Consider the following 16,257-nt stretch of genomic DNA (forward strand, 5'->3'; position numbering starts at 1 on the left):
AAATAGCTACTCGACTCTGTGAGTAAACTTTGAATGATCTGCTTTTCACTTGTACTTAAGTGGATTTATAGACTGGTGCTTTTATTTCTGCTCAAGTACATTTTTACCACAGGAAGTGTACTCCTAATTCAGTATGATAGCTTCTTCCGCCTATGTTTAGTAGGCTTGCATGTCACAATAATGTAGCAGATCTAGACAAGTCAACATGATGTCCAGCTTTCTTGGCTGGTTATACACTCAGTGACGACTGAAATGAATGTGCCCTCAGCTACCATGGTGTTTTAGTAGTCAGCTTGTTTGATAGCTGAACGATGGTCTATCCCGCAGTTAGTATAATGTGACTTTGATGTGTTTATGTAAGGTGTTCCACATGTATGTTTGAGAAAATAATGTTCCCATCTTGTAGTACCTTTGTGAGCCTCTCTATATGTCTGCCTCGTCCCACCACATGTCATCTCTCCATCAGGGCAGCCTCCTCACCAAACCTCGTTGCAAGCCGTTCCCAGATGCCACCCCAGTATCTGACTGTGCGGTATGTCCCAGATATATTCAAGGGAGGGGTCTATCACTACAATCAGGCTTTGCCCCTCCCTGCCGCTCTGCTTGCTGCCACCAGTCCTGGTCTCTTCCTTTTAAAATCTTTTATGTTCTGGTTATTGTCTCTTCAGTAATGAATGGGTTTATCAAAGTGTGCTTTCAAGCTGTATTCATACAGTCGCTTCAACGTAGAACTGAGAAAATTCCTGAGTGAGATGGATGTTAGATCTCAAAGCAAGACCTTTGCATATCTTTTTGTACAACTTCTTTGATAGATCAGGTATAAGTCAAGCTCCCCTGTGATTTCTTTCCATCCTTTACTTCGAACTGGCTGTTTGTCTCCATGCTTTCTGGTTTGGGTGTGGTTGTGGTTGTCTCAGCTTGTGATTTTGCTCTTCCTTTTGATAATCTCCATTTAATTCCTCTTCGAACTTGGGGATCTTGGGAATGACTGGAGCTGGGTTTTTTTCTTCCAGGCTGATTTCTACTTTTAGTTCCAGGTTATCTTTGGATTTGAAGATTTGATCATTTCTCAACAGGCAAAAACTGCTGCTCCTCTGCTCATCTTAGATGATTACTGCTGTAAATGCTGATTTTATTGTGATACACTGGAATGTTTACGCCTTATTTTTAATTGCCAGTAACACTTTGTTAAGTGACCACTTATTATTGATAATTTAAGGACTATGGCAAAGTGGTGAACATATTTATATTGTTACAAGTTCGTAGCCTAAGAGATTTGTAGAGTTGATATTGAATTCTTTGAATGTTTCATTTCACATTTTTTTCAAGAAGTATTTCACGTTCTTATCGCACCAGTTCCTGTTCAGAAACAATTAGAGTTTTGCAATAATAATGACTTTTCACACAGACCAACAGCTCTAGCATTTATTTGATTTTGTACATTGATATCCTAAACTAAACTTAGCACAAAAAATTGGGAAATTTGTATTTGGTAGATTATTTCATTTTTGTAACAATGCTTCTTGGCAATAAATCTTGCACCGTTTGAAAGCCTGTTTATTTCCCTTTTAAATGAGCCATATTTGTAAAGAACAAAGAGGAATATGTTTTGTTGGAGACAGTGTGATGGTGTGGGGTGCCATCTCCCTCACTGGAAAAATGAGGCTTGTCATCATTGGAGGCAATCTCAATGCAGATTCTTCAACCAGTGGCAATCCCATATCTCCACAGTCTGGGACCAGATTCTATCCTCCAAGATGACAAAGCTAGCGCTCACAAAGTGGGGTTTATCAGAGACTACCTCCAGAATTTGGGCATGGAGAGGATGGAATAGCCTGCTAGCAGTCCTGACCTCAACCTCATTGAACACTTGTGGGATGAGCTTGGATGTGCTGTTCGTGCCAGAGTGACCAACACAACCACATTGGCTGACTTGCGACAAAAGCTTGTTGAAGAATGGGATGTGACCAGGCTGGTGACCAGCATGAGGAGGAGGGGCCAGGCTGTTGTGACTGTGTGTGTGGTTCTCCCACACGCTACTGAGGCTCCTGTTTGTTATGAATAAATTGTTAAATTGCATATATGTTTTGTTTCTTCAGATTTCAATCATCCAATCCATGAAACGAGAGTCAGTGGCAGAATAAGCTGTTGGCATTGGCAGAGAAGATTCAGCAAATTTTCATGGAGGCACCACATACTCAGCTCTGCCGCTCATGCCACAAATGCATGTTCCTTAGAAATGTGGCACCATTTTAAAAGGGAAATAAACAGGTTTTCTCATCAGTATAAGATTTATTGCCAAGAAGCATTGTTACAACAAAGAAATAATTTTGCAAACACTCATTTCCTTACTTTTTGTGTTAAGCTTATATATGCAAAATCAAAGTTGAATATTGTTTTCCCTGGTTCCCTGGTTTTACAGGTTTGGAAATACACACAAAACAAAGTTTTCATATGAGAATACAACTTGTCATAGCTAAATGCTTCATATGTACATTTTTCAGAAAGACCTCCAGGTTTGTTTACACTACTGTGGTGTTTTTACAATCAGGTAGCTTTAACTCACTTAGTATCTTGGTGCCAGAGTCCAAAAAGCAACATATTTCTGGGTCTCAAATCGATGTTGTTGCCTTCTTTATTATAAACAGTTGCTATGTCTTGAAGTATTTCAGTTTTTACTACGGAAAATACAAGGGGTACAACCTCAATGTAACATAGCAATGGATGTCACAATCTTCAACCTTGGATTTATGATTTTTTTAACTGATGATACACATTTTGGATCAACATATCCTAATGCTGCCCAGCAATTGAACTGAGCATTTTGTTGTTTTCAAGGCAATGCAGGGTTTTTCAATCAGCTAAATGTGAACTGCTGGGATAGTTGATCAGATTAAATAAATGTTTTCCTGACAGTCAAGATGGCAGATAGAAACTCTACCAGCTCAAAGAAATGTCTGTTATTTAGGGGCTTCTGGCTGAGTAAACAACAGTCTAAGGGGTCAAATTTTATTTGAGCATTGCTCCTTATCCCATGAGAACAAATATATTGTTTTTCTGTGAATATGATAACAGTGACAGAGATGGTGTAAGTCTCCTGTTCTGTATGCTGGTTTCTGAGGCAGGGAAAGGTCATGGTGAATTATTTTAACGACTGAGCTAGCTAAGAAAATGCTCTGTTGTTTTCTTGCCTCAAACTTCCATGCATGTGCCCAGGTAAGGCGAAATGCAGGACTAGCATTTGGAGTCTGCTGGAACACAAACTAAAAACTCTGCTGCATCTTGTATTCTCATTTTAAGTTTCAGTCAGTCCACAGTTGATATTGGAATCGAGTAAATAATCATTAATCTGATAATATCTCACTCGCTAACAAAATGCATCAGTGCCCAATGGTGCTCAGAATGCAGCAGTAAAAATGAAGACCATTAGATTGGTGAAATTCAGGATCACCAGTGGAAGGTGACGAGGATCATTTTCAAGAGAAATCGGCACATGCTTCATTCTATTAATTGTTTTAAATAATAAAAATAGTTTTGAACTCCTCCGATGAAAGAGAATATTTGTTTTGGTGTGACTGTTTTCTGGCTGTCCTCTCATCAGTTTGTGCCTTTAGTGACTCCCCTGTTGTCTGTTTTAGCTCTCCATGCTCTTCACAGAAGAGTGTGATAAGGTGCGGGACCTGATGCATGTTCACTCCTTCAGCTATGACTTTCACCTGAGAGTGGTTCACCAGTACTTAGTGGGCAGCCACATGACACTCCGCCAGGGCTACCAGCTCACGGACTTCTTAGACGACTTCATCTCCCATCACCCAGACATTCCCAAGTTTGGCCGCAACCATGTCTTTCAAGGTAATTTAGGCATTAATATTTGAAGTTATCTCGTAATTCCAGTTGTCCTGAATCATTCGCAAAGGCAACAGGAAAAAATGCAGGGAAATCAAAGTATTTAGCAAATTACTTTATGGGATTATGATGTGGTTAGTCACAAGCTGGTAAGGAGAAGAAAGCTGTTATCAGTTTTTTGTTCATCCAAAGCAGTCTTTGTTTTAAAAACTACCTGGTCGGTTATATGTATATTGTGACTTAGCCTATGCTTTGGCCTTACCAGGAAGAATTTCAGAGTAACTGATGGTCAAACCATGAATGTAGTTTCACATGAAAAGTTTCTAAGCATTGTGGGTAGGCAGAAGGGGGTTAGTTCTTCTGTGATAACCACTCTGAGAGTCTCTGATCGTTGTGTCCCTCTCCAGGAAGCTTCTCCATCTCAACTGGGATGATTACAGCTCACCAGCTCTACAACTACATCACTGACCATGCCAGCACCTATGGCATGAAACCGCTGCGCATGTCCAAGGGCACGGTCACCAACGAAAACAAGAAAGGGACACCTGACCTACATGAATATGCACTCGTAGCTCTCTGGAACAGGTAACGCAGCATCAGAATTCTGATATATTTGCTATTACTTGTGCTGCTTTATTTGTATATCTTCCCACTATAATTGGAAGTCTGTCTGTTGATTTGCATGCCACACCGCTGCTCCAATTGTCCTTGATATCTCTCAGAAGACTCAATGGCTCTACTGGTATGAAACTGGTGCCATGAAAACACAGGAAAAAGCCAAACTCAGTGTGTGCTGCCTGCCTTTTCTGTCAAATAGTAGTCCAAAAATCAGAATAATCCTGGTGTTAGATTAAGGTAGGGGTCCAAAAAACAAAACTAGCAACTTTTGACCTCATTTAGTCCCAAAACAACGCTAACTCAAGGGGTGTAACAATAAAAACACCATAAAAACACTGACTATCTCTGACACAACATATTATGTGTTTAGTTTTGTTACTGTTATGTCTGAGAGGGGCGGTGCATTTAAGAATATTTACCCTCTCTGTGTCTGGTAGACTCTAGGAAGCGAAACAAATGCACCCGTATGATCTTGTGTCTGTTTTGGCTGAGTATTGTGTCAGTAAAACAATCAAGCGGCAGTAGCGGCGCATGTGCACCTCAGTAGCGGCTAAAACATCACGTGTTTTGTTGCTCTTATTGGCCCGTAAAGATGTGACTGACAGAACATTCATCCAATCACCCTCCAAGTGTTTTTTTTCAAAGGCTCTGTCCTTTCCCAGACACTGTCTATGGAAGGTTTACCAGATGGCTGTGTGAAACAAATGCATCTTCCATGTCAGGTTATGTTTGAGCTACTTCTCCTAATATTGTTCCCTCTATATTTGTCTTAGTTCTGGTTCTTACAAGGATCTGGAGGGCCTCCACCATCATGATGACTTCGATGTGTCCATGGTTGTGTGTCATAATGCAGCACCGTTTGAGGAACAGTCAGATGGAGAGAGGCATTTGCTGAGGTAAAGAGATTGAGATTGATATTAGGACAATGTGTTTGTATGCAATACAGTGAGTATTTGTTTCCTCTCCTGCTCTTCATTGTTTTCTGATGCTCACTCGATGCACCTCCTAAAGAATGATTGCGAATAATTCTGTGTTATGAGGTTGATCCAAACCTTTAAGAGGCTGATATCACTTATTTACCTCTCTGTGAAGGTTGCGGTTCTACGTAATCATGACCAGTCAGAGAGAGCTTTTCCCCCGCCTCACTGCTGACATGCGACGCTTCAAGAAGCTTCATCAGATCCATCGTGATCCCGCTGAACTGGGTGGTCGGGCTCCCCCGGATCGAGCAGAGACCTGTGGACCCCATGGTGCTGAACAGGACCTTTGGGAGGAAACATCCTCTGAAGCTGCAGCTGCCTTGGCCCCCTGTCAGAGCAATGAGTTTTTCCCTATGGTAGGGAGTGGGGCAGAGGCTCAGGGGATGCTCTATCCTTCCCCTCTGTTCCCTTTGCTTAATAATGAGGTAGCATCAGCTCGCAGACAGATCCAGGCTAGTGTGGAGCAGGCCATGGGTCACTGCCGCAGGGATAACCTGTGGAGGAGGCTGTTCCATGGAGAGCATCTGGCACTGGACAAGCTGAAGTTGACCAAACTGTCGTTTAGTGAGCTGGAGGAGCTGCTGGAGGCGGTGCAGAGCCGCTCGGTTGGCGAGATTGACCCACAACTGGTAAGATTTCCATTTAAGCATTTCATTTTCTTACCAGATGGTGCATCAAGACCTGATTGTTAAAAGATAAGGTTGACTTATTTTGACTGCTTTTCCAAACTACCTCTTCTATACTGTCTTTTGTCATTTATAAAACTTACAAGTATTTTCTTGGCTGATAATCCTGTTACTGTACTGGACATACAATACCTATAATAAGTATACACCCCCTTGGATGTTTCACCCTTTAATGATTTATGAATCAATCATGGTCATTATAATTTGGCTTTTTGACCAAAAAAACTCACCAAAAAGCTTTTTAATGTCAAAACGATTTAATTATTTCTTCAAAATAATGCCAATTAAATACAAATATGTAAAGTGAAATAAGTGACTGTATAAATATTCACCCCCTTTGAGTCAGTATTTAGTAGAAGCACTTTTTGCTGCAATCACATTACTGAGTCTGTGTGGACAGGTCTCAATCAAGCTTGCCCATCTGGACACTGCAAATGTACTCTATTCTTCTTTGCTTAAGCTCTGTCAGGTTGCACAGATCCAGCCACAAATTCTCGGTTGGATTGAAGTCCTGGCTTTGACTCGGCCACTCTAGAACATTCACCTTGTTGTCTTTAAAGCATTTCTTTGTAGCTTTCGCTGGATGCTTTGGTTCATTTTTGTACTGGAAAATAAATCTTCAAAGCTGTAGTTATCTTGCAAGCTGAATAAGGTGATCGTCCAGGATGCTCCTTTATTTTGCCGCATTCATTTTACCCTCTACCTGTACAAGCCTTCCAGGGCCAGCTACTGAAAGCATCCCCACAGCATGATGCTGCCACCACCGTGCTTCACAGTGGGATGGTGTGTTTGTGTTGATGTGCAGTATTTGGTGTCCGCCAAACATAGCATCTTTTATTATGTCCAAAAAGCACCATTTTAGTCTCATCAGACCAAAGAACTTTCTTCCACTTGACCATGGAGTCTCCCACATGTCTTTTGGTGAACTTTAGTCTAAATTTAATCTGAGTTTTCTTCAACAGTGACTTTTTTTGTATCACTCTCCCATAAAGCTTTGACTGACGAAGAATCTAGGAAACAGTAGTTCAATGCAGTCTCTCCCATCTCAGCTGCTGAAGCTTGTAACTCCTTCAGAGTAATCACAGGTGTCTTAGTGGCCTCTCTCACTAGTCTCCTTCTTGCACGGTCACTCAGTTTTTTGAGAACAGTCTGATCTAGGCAGATTTACACATGTGCCATATTCCTTTCATTTCTTCATCATAGATAAAACTGAACTCTGGGGGATGTTCAGTGCCTTGGATTTTTTTTGTGTGTGTACATCCCTTAACTCATACTTTTCAATTGCCTTTTCCCTGAGTTGCTTGGAGTGTTCTTTTGTCTTCATGGTGTAATGGTAGCTGGGAATACTGATTAACCAGTGACTGGACCTTCCAGATATAGGTGTCTTTATACTACAATCACTTGAGACACATTCACTGCACTCAGGTGATCCCAGTTTCACTAATTGTGAGACTTTAAGCACTAATTGTTATTAGGCGTGTCCATGGTAATTAGGTCTGTCACTTTTAAGGGGCAGAGTATTTATGCCGTTAATTATTTCTCTTTACATTTTTGTATTCAGTTGACATTACTTTGTAGAAATCTGTTGTCAGTTTGACATTAAAGAGTTTTGAGGTTTTTTTGTTTGTTTTGTTTTGTTTTGTTTTTTTCAGGAATTTTAAATGTTGACTACACTAATTGTTTAACTACATTGAAAGTGAGAGGATGTGTTATTTTCAGTTTGAATTTAGTGAACCAACCCTTTTGAAATAATTTACCAGTCCAGCTGACATGAAAACAAGAACACAGATTCCATAAAACAAATTTGGATATTGTAATGATTTTTTGACCTGATTTTAAGCATAAACACAAGAAAATCTCATTATTTCAGTCGCTACAGCAATGTTTTTTTTTAACCATGAAATGCAAAATATTTCTTTAAATAGCAGTGTTTTGTGCTTCAGGACTGTTTCCTCACCATGAGTCCAGCCTGGTACCAGAGTCTGATTAAAGTTCTGCTGAATCGCTTCCCTCAGAGCTGCAGACATTTCGATGACAACAGTATCCAGTATCTGGTGAGGAGATGCTCCATATATCCACTACCTTTTTTATGTGAGAAATATAAAGTAGGCTTTCCCTCATCAAACTCAAATACACAATCCTAACAACTCCAAAACACTCTCGTGGACAAGATGTGACCTGCACATTTACCATGCTATGAAATGATAATGTATACTTATGTAACATTACGACGCATGAAGCAAATACTCTGGACTATTTCTTGAGTAAACCACTGGGCAGAGTGACACAGTGCAGCAGCCATTCCTGGAGTGTAGTTCTGGCTTTGCATTAAGCTTTAAAACATCTCCGTCTCGTAATGTTCCATGATTATTTCATAGCGTGGTGAATGTACAGGTCACAACTTGTCCACGAGAGTGTTTTGGAGCTGCTGGATTGTGTATTTGATGAGTTTGATGAGGGAAAGCCGGAATACCGTCTGCTTACATTGAGCTGACACAGCAGGTCCAAACTCGGCAGCGGCCAATCTAAAAACAGCTTGCACCGACAGCTGAAGGTGACGAACCTATTACTAAGACTATAGGAATTATGGCAATGGACAAATTTGCCAAAATGTTGAAGTATCCCTTTAACATTCCAACTTTCTGTAAATAGCAGAAGGATTTTGACTGTTCAGAACTTTGCTTGTCCTCTGATTACTTGTAGTGTGACTACTGTACATGTCAAACCTCATGTGATAGATTACTGACTCTACCACTGAGCCACAGCCTAGCCTCCTCCTACTAACCCCCTCTTAAAAATACAGTGATTAAGTTACTCTTTGATTTTAAAGAGGGGGATAACTTAGTCAGAAACACTTCTCTAGGAAGATTTCCAGACCTGAATTACTGAAACTACTGTTACATGTGACCTTTTCCCTTCACCTTAGGCTGTTCTCAACCAGAAGTTCACTGACTGCTTTGTGCTGGTCTTTCTGGATAGTCAAGCTGGAAAAACAGTAAGTTTTTTACTAATATGGCTTCTAATAAAGAGTATATTATATTTTAAATTTGTGCAACAGTTAAAATTTTGTCATTTCTTCTACAGAGTCTGAAAGTTGTGTTTCGTGAACCGTTGCCATTGCAGCAGCAAAACAGCAGCAGCCCTCCTCCTCAGCTGGTGTCCATGTATCACCATCTGGAGTCTGTGATAAATACAGCCTGTTACAACCTCTGGACAGGACTGCTGTAGAGACGATCATTGTTGGACTTGCCTTACCTCATATCCATGTGACTACAGCTGTAGCATGGGAACTGTTAACAGTAGAGGCAAACAAAGGAAGATTTTAATGAGGGTTTGTTAAATTATCCTTTTACCAGAATGCTCTCTGATCGGGCAGCGTGAAGAAACAAACATGTCCTCATGTTACTGCATTAATACAATGCCCTATAGATAAATAACCTGACATTTTAACAGATCAGAAAATAGATAACCAACTACTGTAGACACTAGCCACTTCATTAGGTATACCTGTTCAGCTGCTCATCATCCCAAGTAGGGATCAGCTGACAGCAATCACCTAGGCATGGTAAAAAGACATGAGCATCGGGATAGGAAAGGGGATTTGACTGACTTTGGATTTGGCAAGGTTGTTTTTGGTTTGGCAGGTTTTCATGTTTATGCCTAAAAGCATTGGTTTCTGTCACTGATTGGCTGATTGGATAAATGCATTAAGTGGTAGCGGATAGGTATGCATAATAAAGTGGCCGGTGAGTGTAAATCCAGGGAACGGGCCGATTACCAAAATTTTGCAATCTGTTGCAAGCAGCCTTTTGCTTGTCTTTTGTAATTATTGCATCAACAAGCCCACATGTACTTAATGATTACACACTAAAAGGCTCCAAATTAGTGAGCAAATATGTGTCACAACCAGTGATCTCCTTAGCACCTCAATGGGAAAAAACATTCAGTTATTCAGAAAACAGAGTTGCAGTATGAAGGAGTCAAAGTGAAATACCCCCAATATTGTAACTGCCCATCTGTGGTTGATTTGTAAAAAGTAGATTTTAAGTTTTTCAGCTATGAGTCATTTTTTTCTGTGTACACAAATGTGAGGCAAAATGTGAAAAAGTCTCCTCTGTAAACTTGCTTGAACCAAGCTCCCTTTGGAAAATGTCTTAACTTTACAGAAGAGGATAAGGGCCAGAATTGAAGGGAAAATAATACTATGCACTTTGAGATTAAAGTTGAAATATTGAGAATAAAGTCGAAATCATTTCCACATTGTTCATTAATACGAAGGGCTTGTAAGGACAGTCAAGATTTGCTGTTTCCTGAGCACTAATCACACAGGATTGCTATTACCTGTTGACCTATGATAATTCATCAAATACTCTGTGACGTCAGGGTTTGGTCAGATGCATTTGCACAGGATCAACAAAGTCAGTGTCACTGTTTTATTCCTTAATTCCTAACACTAATGCATGTAGTGCCCATCACCTTTTGCAGGAGACATTGTCCTCATGTATCCTACACAACACTGTTAACTAGGTATGCAGGTTGATGCAGTTGATGCTGTTTTAATTTGGGATCATTTGGGAGGGTTGTCAAATGGAAAGAGTGGGGTTTGGAATTGTTATGCAGCAGCATCCCTCCTCACAACTGCGATCATGCCAACCTACACTACGGATAAGCAACGATCCCAAATTGGAAGAGTGATAGAGTTTAGAATCTCACTTCTCTTGTATATTAGGAGGGACACAACAGCGCTCATCCCTCTTTTCCTCTTCATCATTCTTCCTCGATGTGTAATGGGAAAGCAAAGGGAGACTGTTCACTCATTTATTGATCATGGACAGCTTATAGCAAATTATACAATTTTAAAAAAGCAAAAAAACAACACTTGCACATGTTGTCTAGTGGAAACTCTAGTACGTGAGGAAAAATGGGTTACAACATTTTTGTAAGGAATTTAGAAATCAAAATTCCACATGTGTTGTTATTGCAGCAGTGCTGGTGACTTTAAGTGTTTACAGCTGCATCTCTGACTTCATTTAACACCTAAGCTCGCTTCTTTAAACTCGTCATGGACTTACAATGAGCTTATTTATACCTTTAAAAAAGTTGTTGAGGCCAATGGTTCTGAACTGGTGGGTCGGGACCCAAAGTAGGTTGCAGAGCAGTTTTCAGTGGGTGTCTGGAATAAAAATAGTGGCAAAAAGTCCTGAAATCCTTATTAAACTTGCATCGATACCTTTTATTTTACCCTATTTCACTGTGAATTTGGATAAATTTAAATGTTTGATCAATATTTCAACTAATTTATCACCTCTTCTTGCAATAAATGGCTACTTTTCCTATGATAATGAAGTTATTTCACAAATTTTCTGGAAAACAGGTAAAAACTGACACATGATGGGGAAACAGGGTATAAAATTTATCAGTTTTGTCCCTTTTCTTTTTTTTTATAGCACGTGTTTTGGTCCAATCATGATCCACACTGCAACTTATTCAGTTAACTGAGAACTACTGGTTTAGGCTGCACCCCAGCAGTGCTGAACTAAAAGTAAACTGAGACGATTGGTTAAAGCACCAGACAGACCGACAAACACTCTGCAAAGCGAGCAGTCATTATGATGCGGTTATGAAAGACATCAAAACTAGAAAGGAAGAAACACAAGTTTACCTTTTCACTGTATTGCACATTAAGCGTGGAATTATTTTGTGTCAGAAACATTGAAACAAACTACTTTGATATCTAATGAGAAAAAAAGCATTTGAGAGTCCACATCAAAAGTAAAATGTAGATCTTGCAAATTATTCAAATAGATTGTGACATTGGGTTAGCTACCCAGTTGCTCATGAGGCTAGAGCAAAAGTTGCCGCCGACTGTCACTTATCTCTCTGCTCTTCTAACATCATTCATCAGTTATGCCTCAGGTGGGCACTACATAATAATGCACGCATTTAAGCTGGTGATAACAGTGTTGCAAAAATCCATTCTGGGGCAGAGATTTTACCGGTGCCAGTGTTGATACCGGTTACCACCCACCACATATGTGAATTATCAGAGGTCAACACTACTTATCCTGTGTTTAAGACTAAAACAAATGGCAAATCTTGACTATTTCTACAAAACCCCTTGTATCAATGAACATGTGAAACTGTACTTTAAATTTGACATCGAGATTCCTTCTCTGTTAGCTCATAAACACACTGTAAAAAAGGCTGTGTTCACACTGCAAGCTTTAATGCTCAGTTCTGATCTTTTCTCAACTTCCAAAAAAAAAATCAGATGCGTATCTGATTTAGACCCACATATGAAAGTGGCCTGAATCTGATTTGAAAAGATCAGAGTCTGTGTGATTTGTGCTGTTCACACTCTGAGAAAAAAATCAGATGAGAGTCGCATATGAGCAAAAAAGTCTGACTTAGGTCAGATTATTCTTAAAATGCTGACTTTTTTCTTGACATTTGGACTTTTATCTTGATGTGCAGCATTTTTTCCTTCACCTCTGGCCTTTATCTTCTTCCTTATAACTTGCATCACACCCTTAATTTCAGTCCTTCTGTGTTTTATGGTAACTCTGTAGAGTTGTGCATCAGTCTTCATGTGGCACCCTTACTCAATCGGTTGGTCTTAATTGACAACATCTCTTAGATTTATTCAAAGAAGGAAAAAACATGCCTTTAAAAGCTAGATCAAGAGAATGCAACAGAATTTATTCTGTTCTGCAGCTAGACAGCAATCTCAGTCCGATGTTTAGGCTGTGCAGTATTATTTAAAGAATCCTGCTCAGATTTTGTTTAGAATTAGACTAGGACAACCAGTCCTAGCTAAGATTTCTTCTATTTAATAATGCCCATTTATCAGCCAGTTCTTATTTTGGTCTAAAATTCAAAGTGGTCAGTGTTGCAATCTCTACAGAGCAAAAAGTGATTGTCCCAATGACAGAAAAAAAAAATTACATTGTAGGCAAACTAATTCATAACTGGCAAGGGACCTGAAAGTTGCATCCTTACAGGCATATGGACAACATCCCCATACACTCATAGTCACATGCACCTGGACCAGCAGCAGTGCTCCTTGTCTTCAGCTTCCTCCTACCACCCCTACTGTACCTCCAAGAGCATTAGTGGATTGCGGCTAGTTTTGATGTCTCCCAACAGTTGAGCTGACATAGTATTTCTCTGCTTACATACGTATTTCTGCAGTTTCACATAAGCAAGAGCACTGGCCCTTGACATACCATCAGTGTTTTATAGAGAAAAATGAGATGCAAGTGTGCACACTGGATAGGCTTCATGTATGCTTCGTACTTAAACCCTACTGCCATATTTGTATCTGTCCTCCTGAAGTGCCTTTCCCTGTTTTTGTTTCCTTATTTTAATCTCCAAATGTATGAAGGGATACCTTTGTTCTATCAACTCTGAGTAAATAATCTTTGGAAGCTCTCAACCCTAATTTAATGCAGTGAAAAGTGTCTTTGAGTCAGACCCTGAAATAAAGGGTTGTTCTAGGTTTGATTATTTACATACTAGAATGCCAGAGGCGGGCTTGGTTGATCCAGAATCTGCTCACTGATGACTTCTACTGACGTGTGTTGTGAAACTATGTGGCTTGATGACCGTTGCAGTCTCCCAGCATGTGATAATAACCATCCTTACATTTCTACAGATTTTCTATGGAAGGAAACCAGATACATATCTGAGCTTCTTAGCGGAGAGAAAACAAGAAATTTTGAGCAAAATGCACAGAGCTGAGTCTGAATGGGATACGCTGCATATTCATCATGCAAAATGTGAACTGCAATAAATAAGTGCTTGGCATTTTGACTGTAATATAATCATTGTTAAATGTATGATATGTATATACTGAACAATTTATACATTATGTCACATGCTAAATAAAGCAGGAGACTGAATATATTTGAATCATCTTTGTACATTGAAATATTAAGATAAAAGCTGTCATTTTGTTGAAAATTAATTATGCTAACTGTATATTGTTGTGTTTTAAGATCACCGAAGTTCTGGAAACCCTTTTTTAAAACAAAAGGAACAACTAATGCCTTATTTGCATGGGACGAGTATTACCTCGGGGTCTCTCATGATTCACAAATTACCCCCTGATCTCAGGGTTTACTGTGGTGCATTCACACAGGCTAAGTGAAGTGCATACTCAAATTTACAGATCCTTTTGAGGGAAAACATGAGGGTGCTGCATGGCTGCAGCAGAGAAAATGCACAGTGAGGTTTTATTTCTAATGTTTTATTTCAAATGTTGTGCACATTGAAATCTGCAGGTGACGTTTCCTGCATGTGTCCTATGCGTACTAGGGCTGGGCAGTTAATCAAAAATTAGATTAAATAACAATTTGACCTGCTGCAATTTTCAAATACCAAAAGGTGCAATATTTCAAAATACCAGTTTTAAACTGTTTTGTTTTTTTTTTTTGAGCAGAGATGTTATACATATCATGCAATCATTCAAGTGCATTTTTTAGAATAGTCTACAAAAAATATTACCCTCTTAATTTTTGTACTTTTTTCTTATTAAACATAGGAAAAACCCAAAACCCAAAAAACCCTTCATTGCAATAATTCATATCCAATTTGCAATTTCCAGCCAATACCATCAGAATTGAACACTTTCAAAGAATTCTTCAGCCCTTGTTTAGGAATGGAAGAAAGTTAAGGAATAATCACATATCAAATCACAATTGCAATATTAGGGAAAAAAATCGCTGTTAGATTATTTTCCAAAATCGTTCAGCCCTAATATGTACAGTTAACCAGAGTTTACATTAGACAACATGTGCTCAACTTTTTTCTCTCTCTCTATGTCTATCTGTACCAAACTGTCCATGACTAAAAAAACTTGTGAAATATTTCCCCTAACTTCCATTAATTACTGAGGTCTCATTAGTCATCTGTGTATGTGCAACTGATCAGACAGGAAGTCAAGGATGTCGTCTTGGTGGACCATATTAGACTACTGCAATTAAAATCAAACTATAGTGCTATTCACATGGGACTAGTGTTACCAGTAGATCCTTGATAACTTGTGAATTTCCCCCTGATGTCAGTGTTTGCTGTGGGATAAGAGAAGCCTGTAATGTATTCCACTTTACAGACATTTCTGAAGGAAAACTTGAGGGTGCTGCATGGCTGCAGCGATGAAAACGCACAGTGAATTTTTATTTCTAAAGTTTATATAAAAACATGCAATGTTGTGCACATCACGCTCTTCAGGTGACCCTTTCCTGCATGTGTTCCATATTGTCAGGAAGAGTTTCTAATAGACAACTTGAGCTTGAGTGTTTTTTCCTTCAGTCTCTACATATATATTCATTTGTTTTACACTGGAGAGAGGCTCCGTCTAGCCACCCTACCATAAGCTCAGATCAGTGGAGGGCTGCAGTGATGGTTGCCCTTCTGGAACTTTGTCCCAGCTCCACACAGGATCTCCAGAGCTCAGAGTAACCATCAGGTTCTTGGTCAGCTCACTTCACCTCATTGCTTAGTCTTGCCAGGCGACCAGTTCTTGGAAGAGTCTGGGTTGTGCCAAACTTCTTCCATTTGAGAATTATGGTAGCCACTGTGCTCTTGGCAGCCTTCAGTGCAGCAAAACTTTTTTTAAGCCTTCCCCAGATCTGTGCCTTGCAACAATCCTGTCTCTGAGCTCTGCAGGCTGTTCCTTTGACCTTATGGCTTGGTTTTTGCACTGATCATTGTCAGCTGTGAGGCCTTCTATAGTGAGATGTGTGCCTTTACAAATCATATCCAATCAATTTAATTTACCCCAGGTGGACTCCAATCCAAGTGTAGGGACATTTCAGCAAAGATTGAGAGAAATGGGAGGAACCTGAACTAAATTTAGTTTTTTTGCAAAAATTCTGAATACTTATCTAAATGTGATATTATCATTTATTCTAATAAATTAGCAAAAATTTCTAAAATTCTGTTTTTACTTTGTCATGATCAGGTACCAAGTGTAGATTAGTGAGAATTTTTTTTTTCCAACTGCAGCACCAATATAACAAAATTAAAAAGTAAGGATGTCTAAATATTTTATGAATGTACTGTATATCCTGGCTGTCAGCCTGAAAAACTATAATACATTTATTTAAAAAGCACTCTGGGACCTC

The 16,257-nt window shown here is 39.4% G+C and overlaps 1 protein-coding gene across 9 annotated transcripts in view; it reads left to right on the forward strand.

The window, feature by feature from the left end:
* The window catches only part of szt2 (SZT2 subunit of KICSTOR complex), a 91,826-nt gene extending 77,809 nt beyond the window's left edge, over positions 1 to 14,017 (forward strand). For 7 of the 9 annotated variants that reach the window (XM_041792235.1, XM_041792236.1, XM_041792231.1 and 4 more), the window contains 8 exons: positions 467 to 532; positions 3,639 to 3,852; positions 4,254 to 4,431; positions 5,238 to 5,360; positions 5,557 to 6,073; positions 8,074 to 8,184; positions 9,057 to 9,125; positions 9,215 to 14,017. In XM_041792235.1, the coding sequence (XP_041648169.1) occupies positions 467 to 532; positions 3,639 to 3,852; positions 4,254 to 4,431; positions 5,238 to 5,360; positions 5,557 to 6,073; positions 8,074 to 8,184; positions 9,057 to 9,125; positions 9,215 to 9,358 (1,422 nt within the window). In that variant the 3' untranslated portion in view covers positions 9,359 to 14,017. Of the gene's footprint in view, positions 1 to 466; positions 533 to 1,031; positions 1,460 to 3,638; positions 3,853 to 4,253; positions 4,432 to 5,237; positions 5,361 to 5,556; positions 6,074 to 8,073; positions 8,185 to 9,056; positions 9,126 to 9,214 lie in introns of those variants that run through there. The other 2 variants (XM_041792239.1, XM_041792240.1) reach the window with 2 other exon arrangements.
* Positions 14,018 to 16,257: the final 2,240 nt, after the last annotated feature.

Source organism: Cheilinus undulatus, linkage group 7 (genome assembly GCF_018320785.1).
Source record: "Cheilinus undulatus linkage group 7, ASM1832078v1, whole genome shotgun sequence".
Classification (NCBI taxonomy): domain Eukaryota; kingdom Metazoa; phylum Chordata; class Actinopteri; order Labriformes; family Labridae; genus Cheilinus; species Cheilinus undulatus.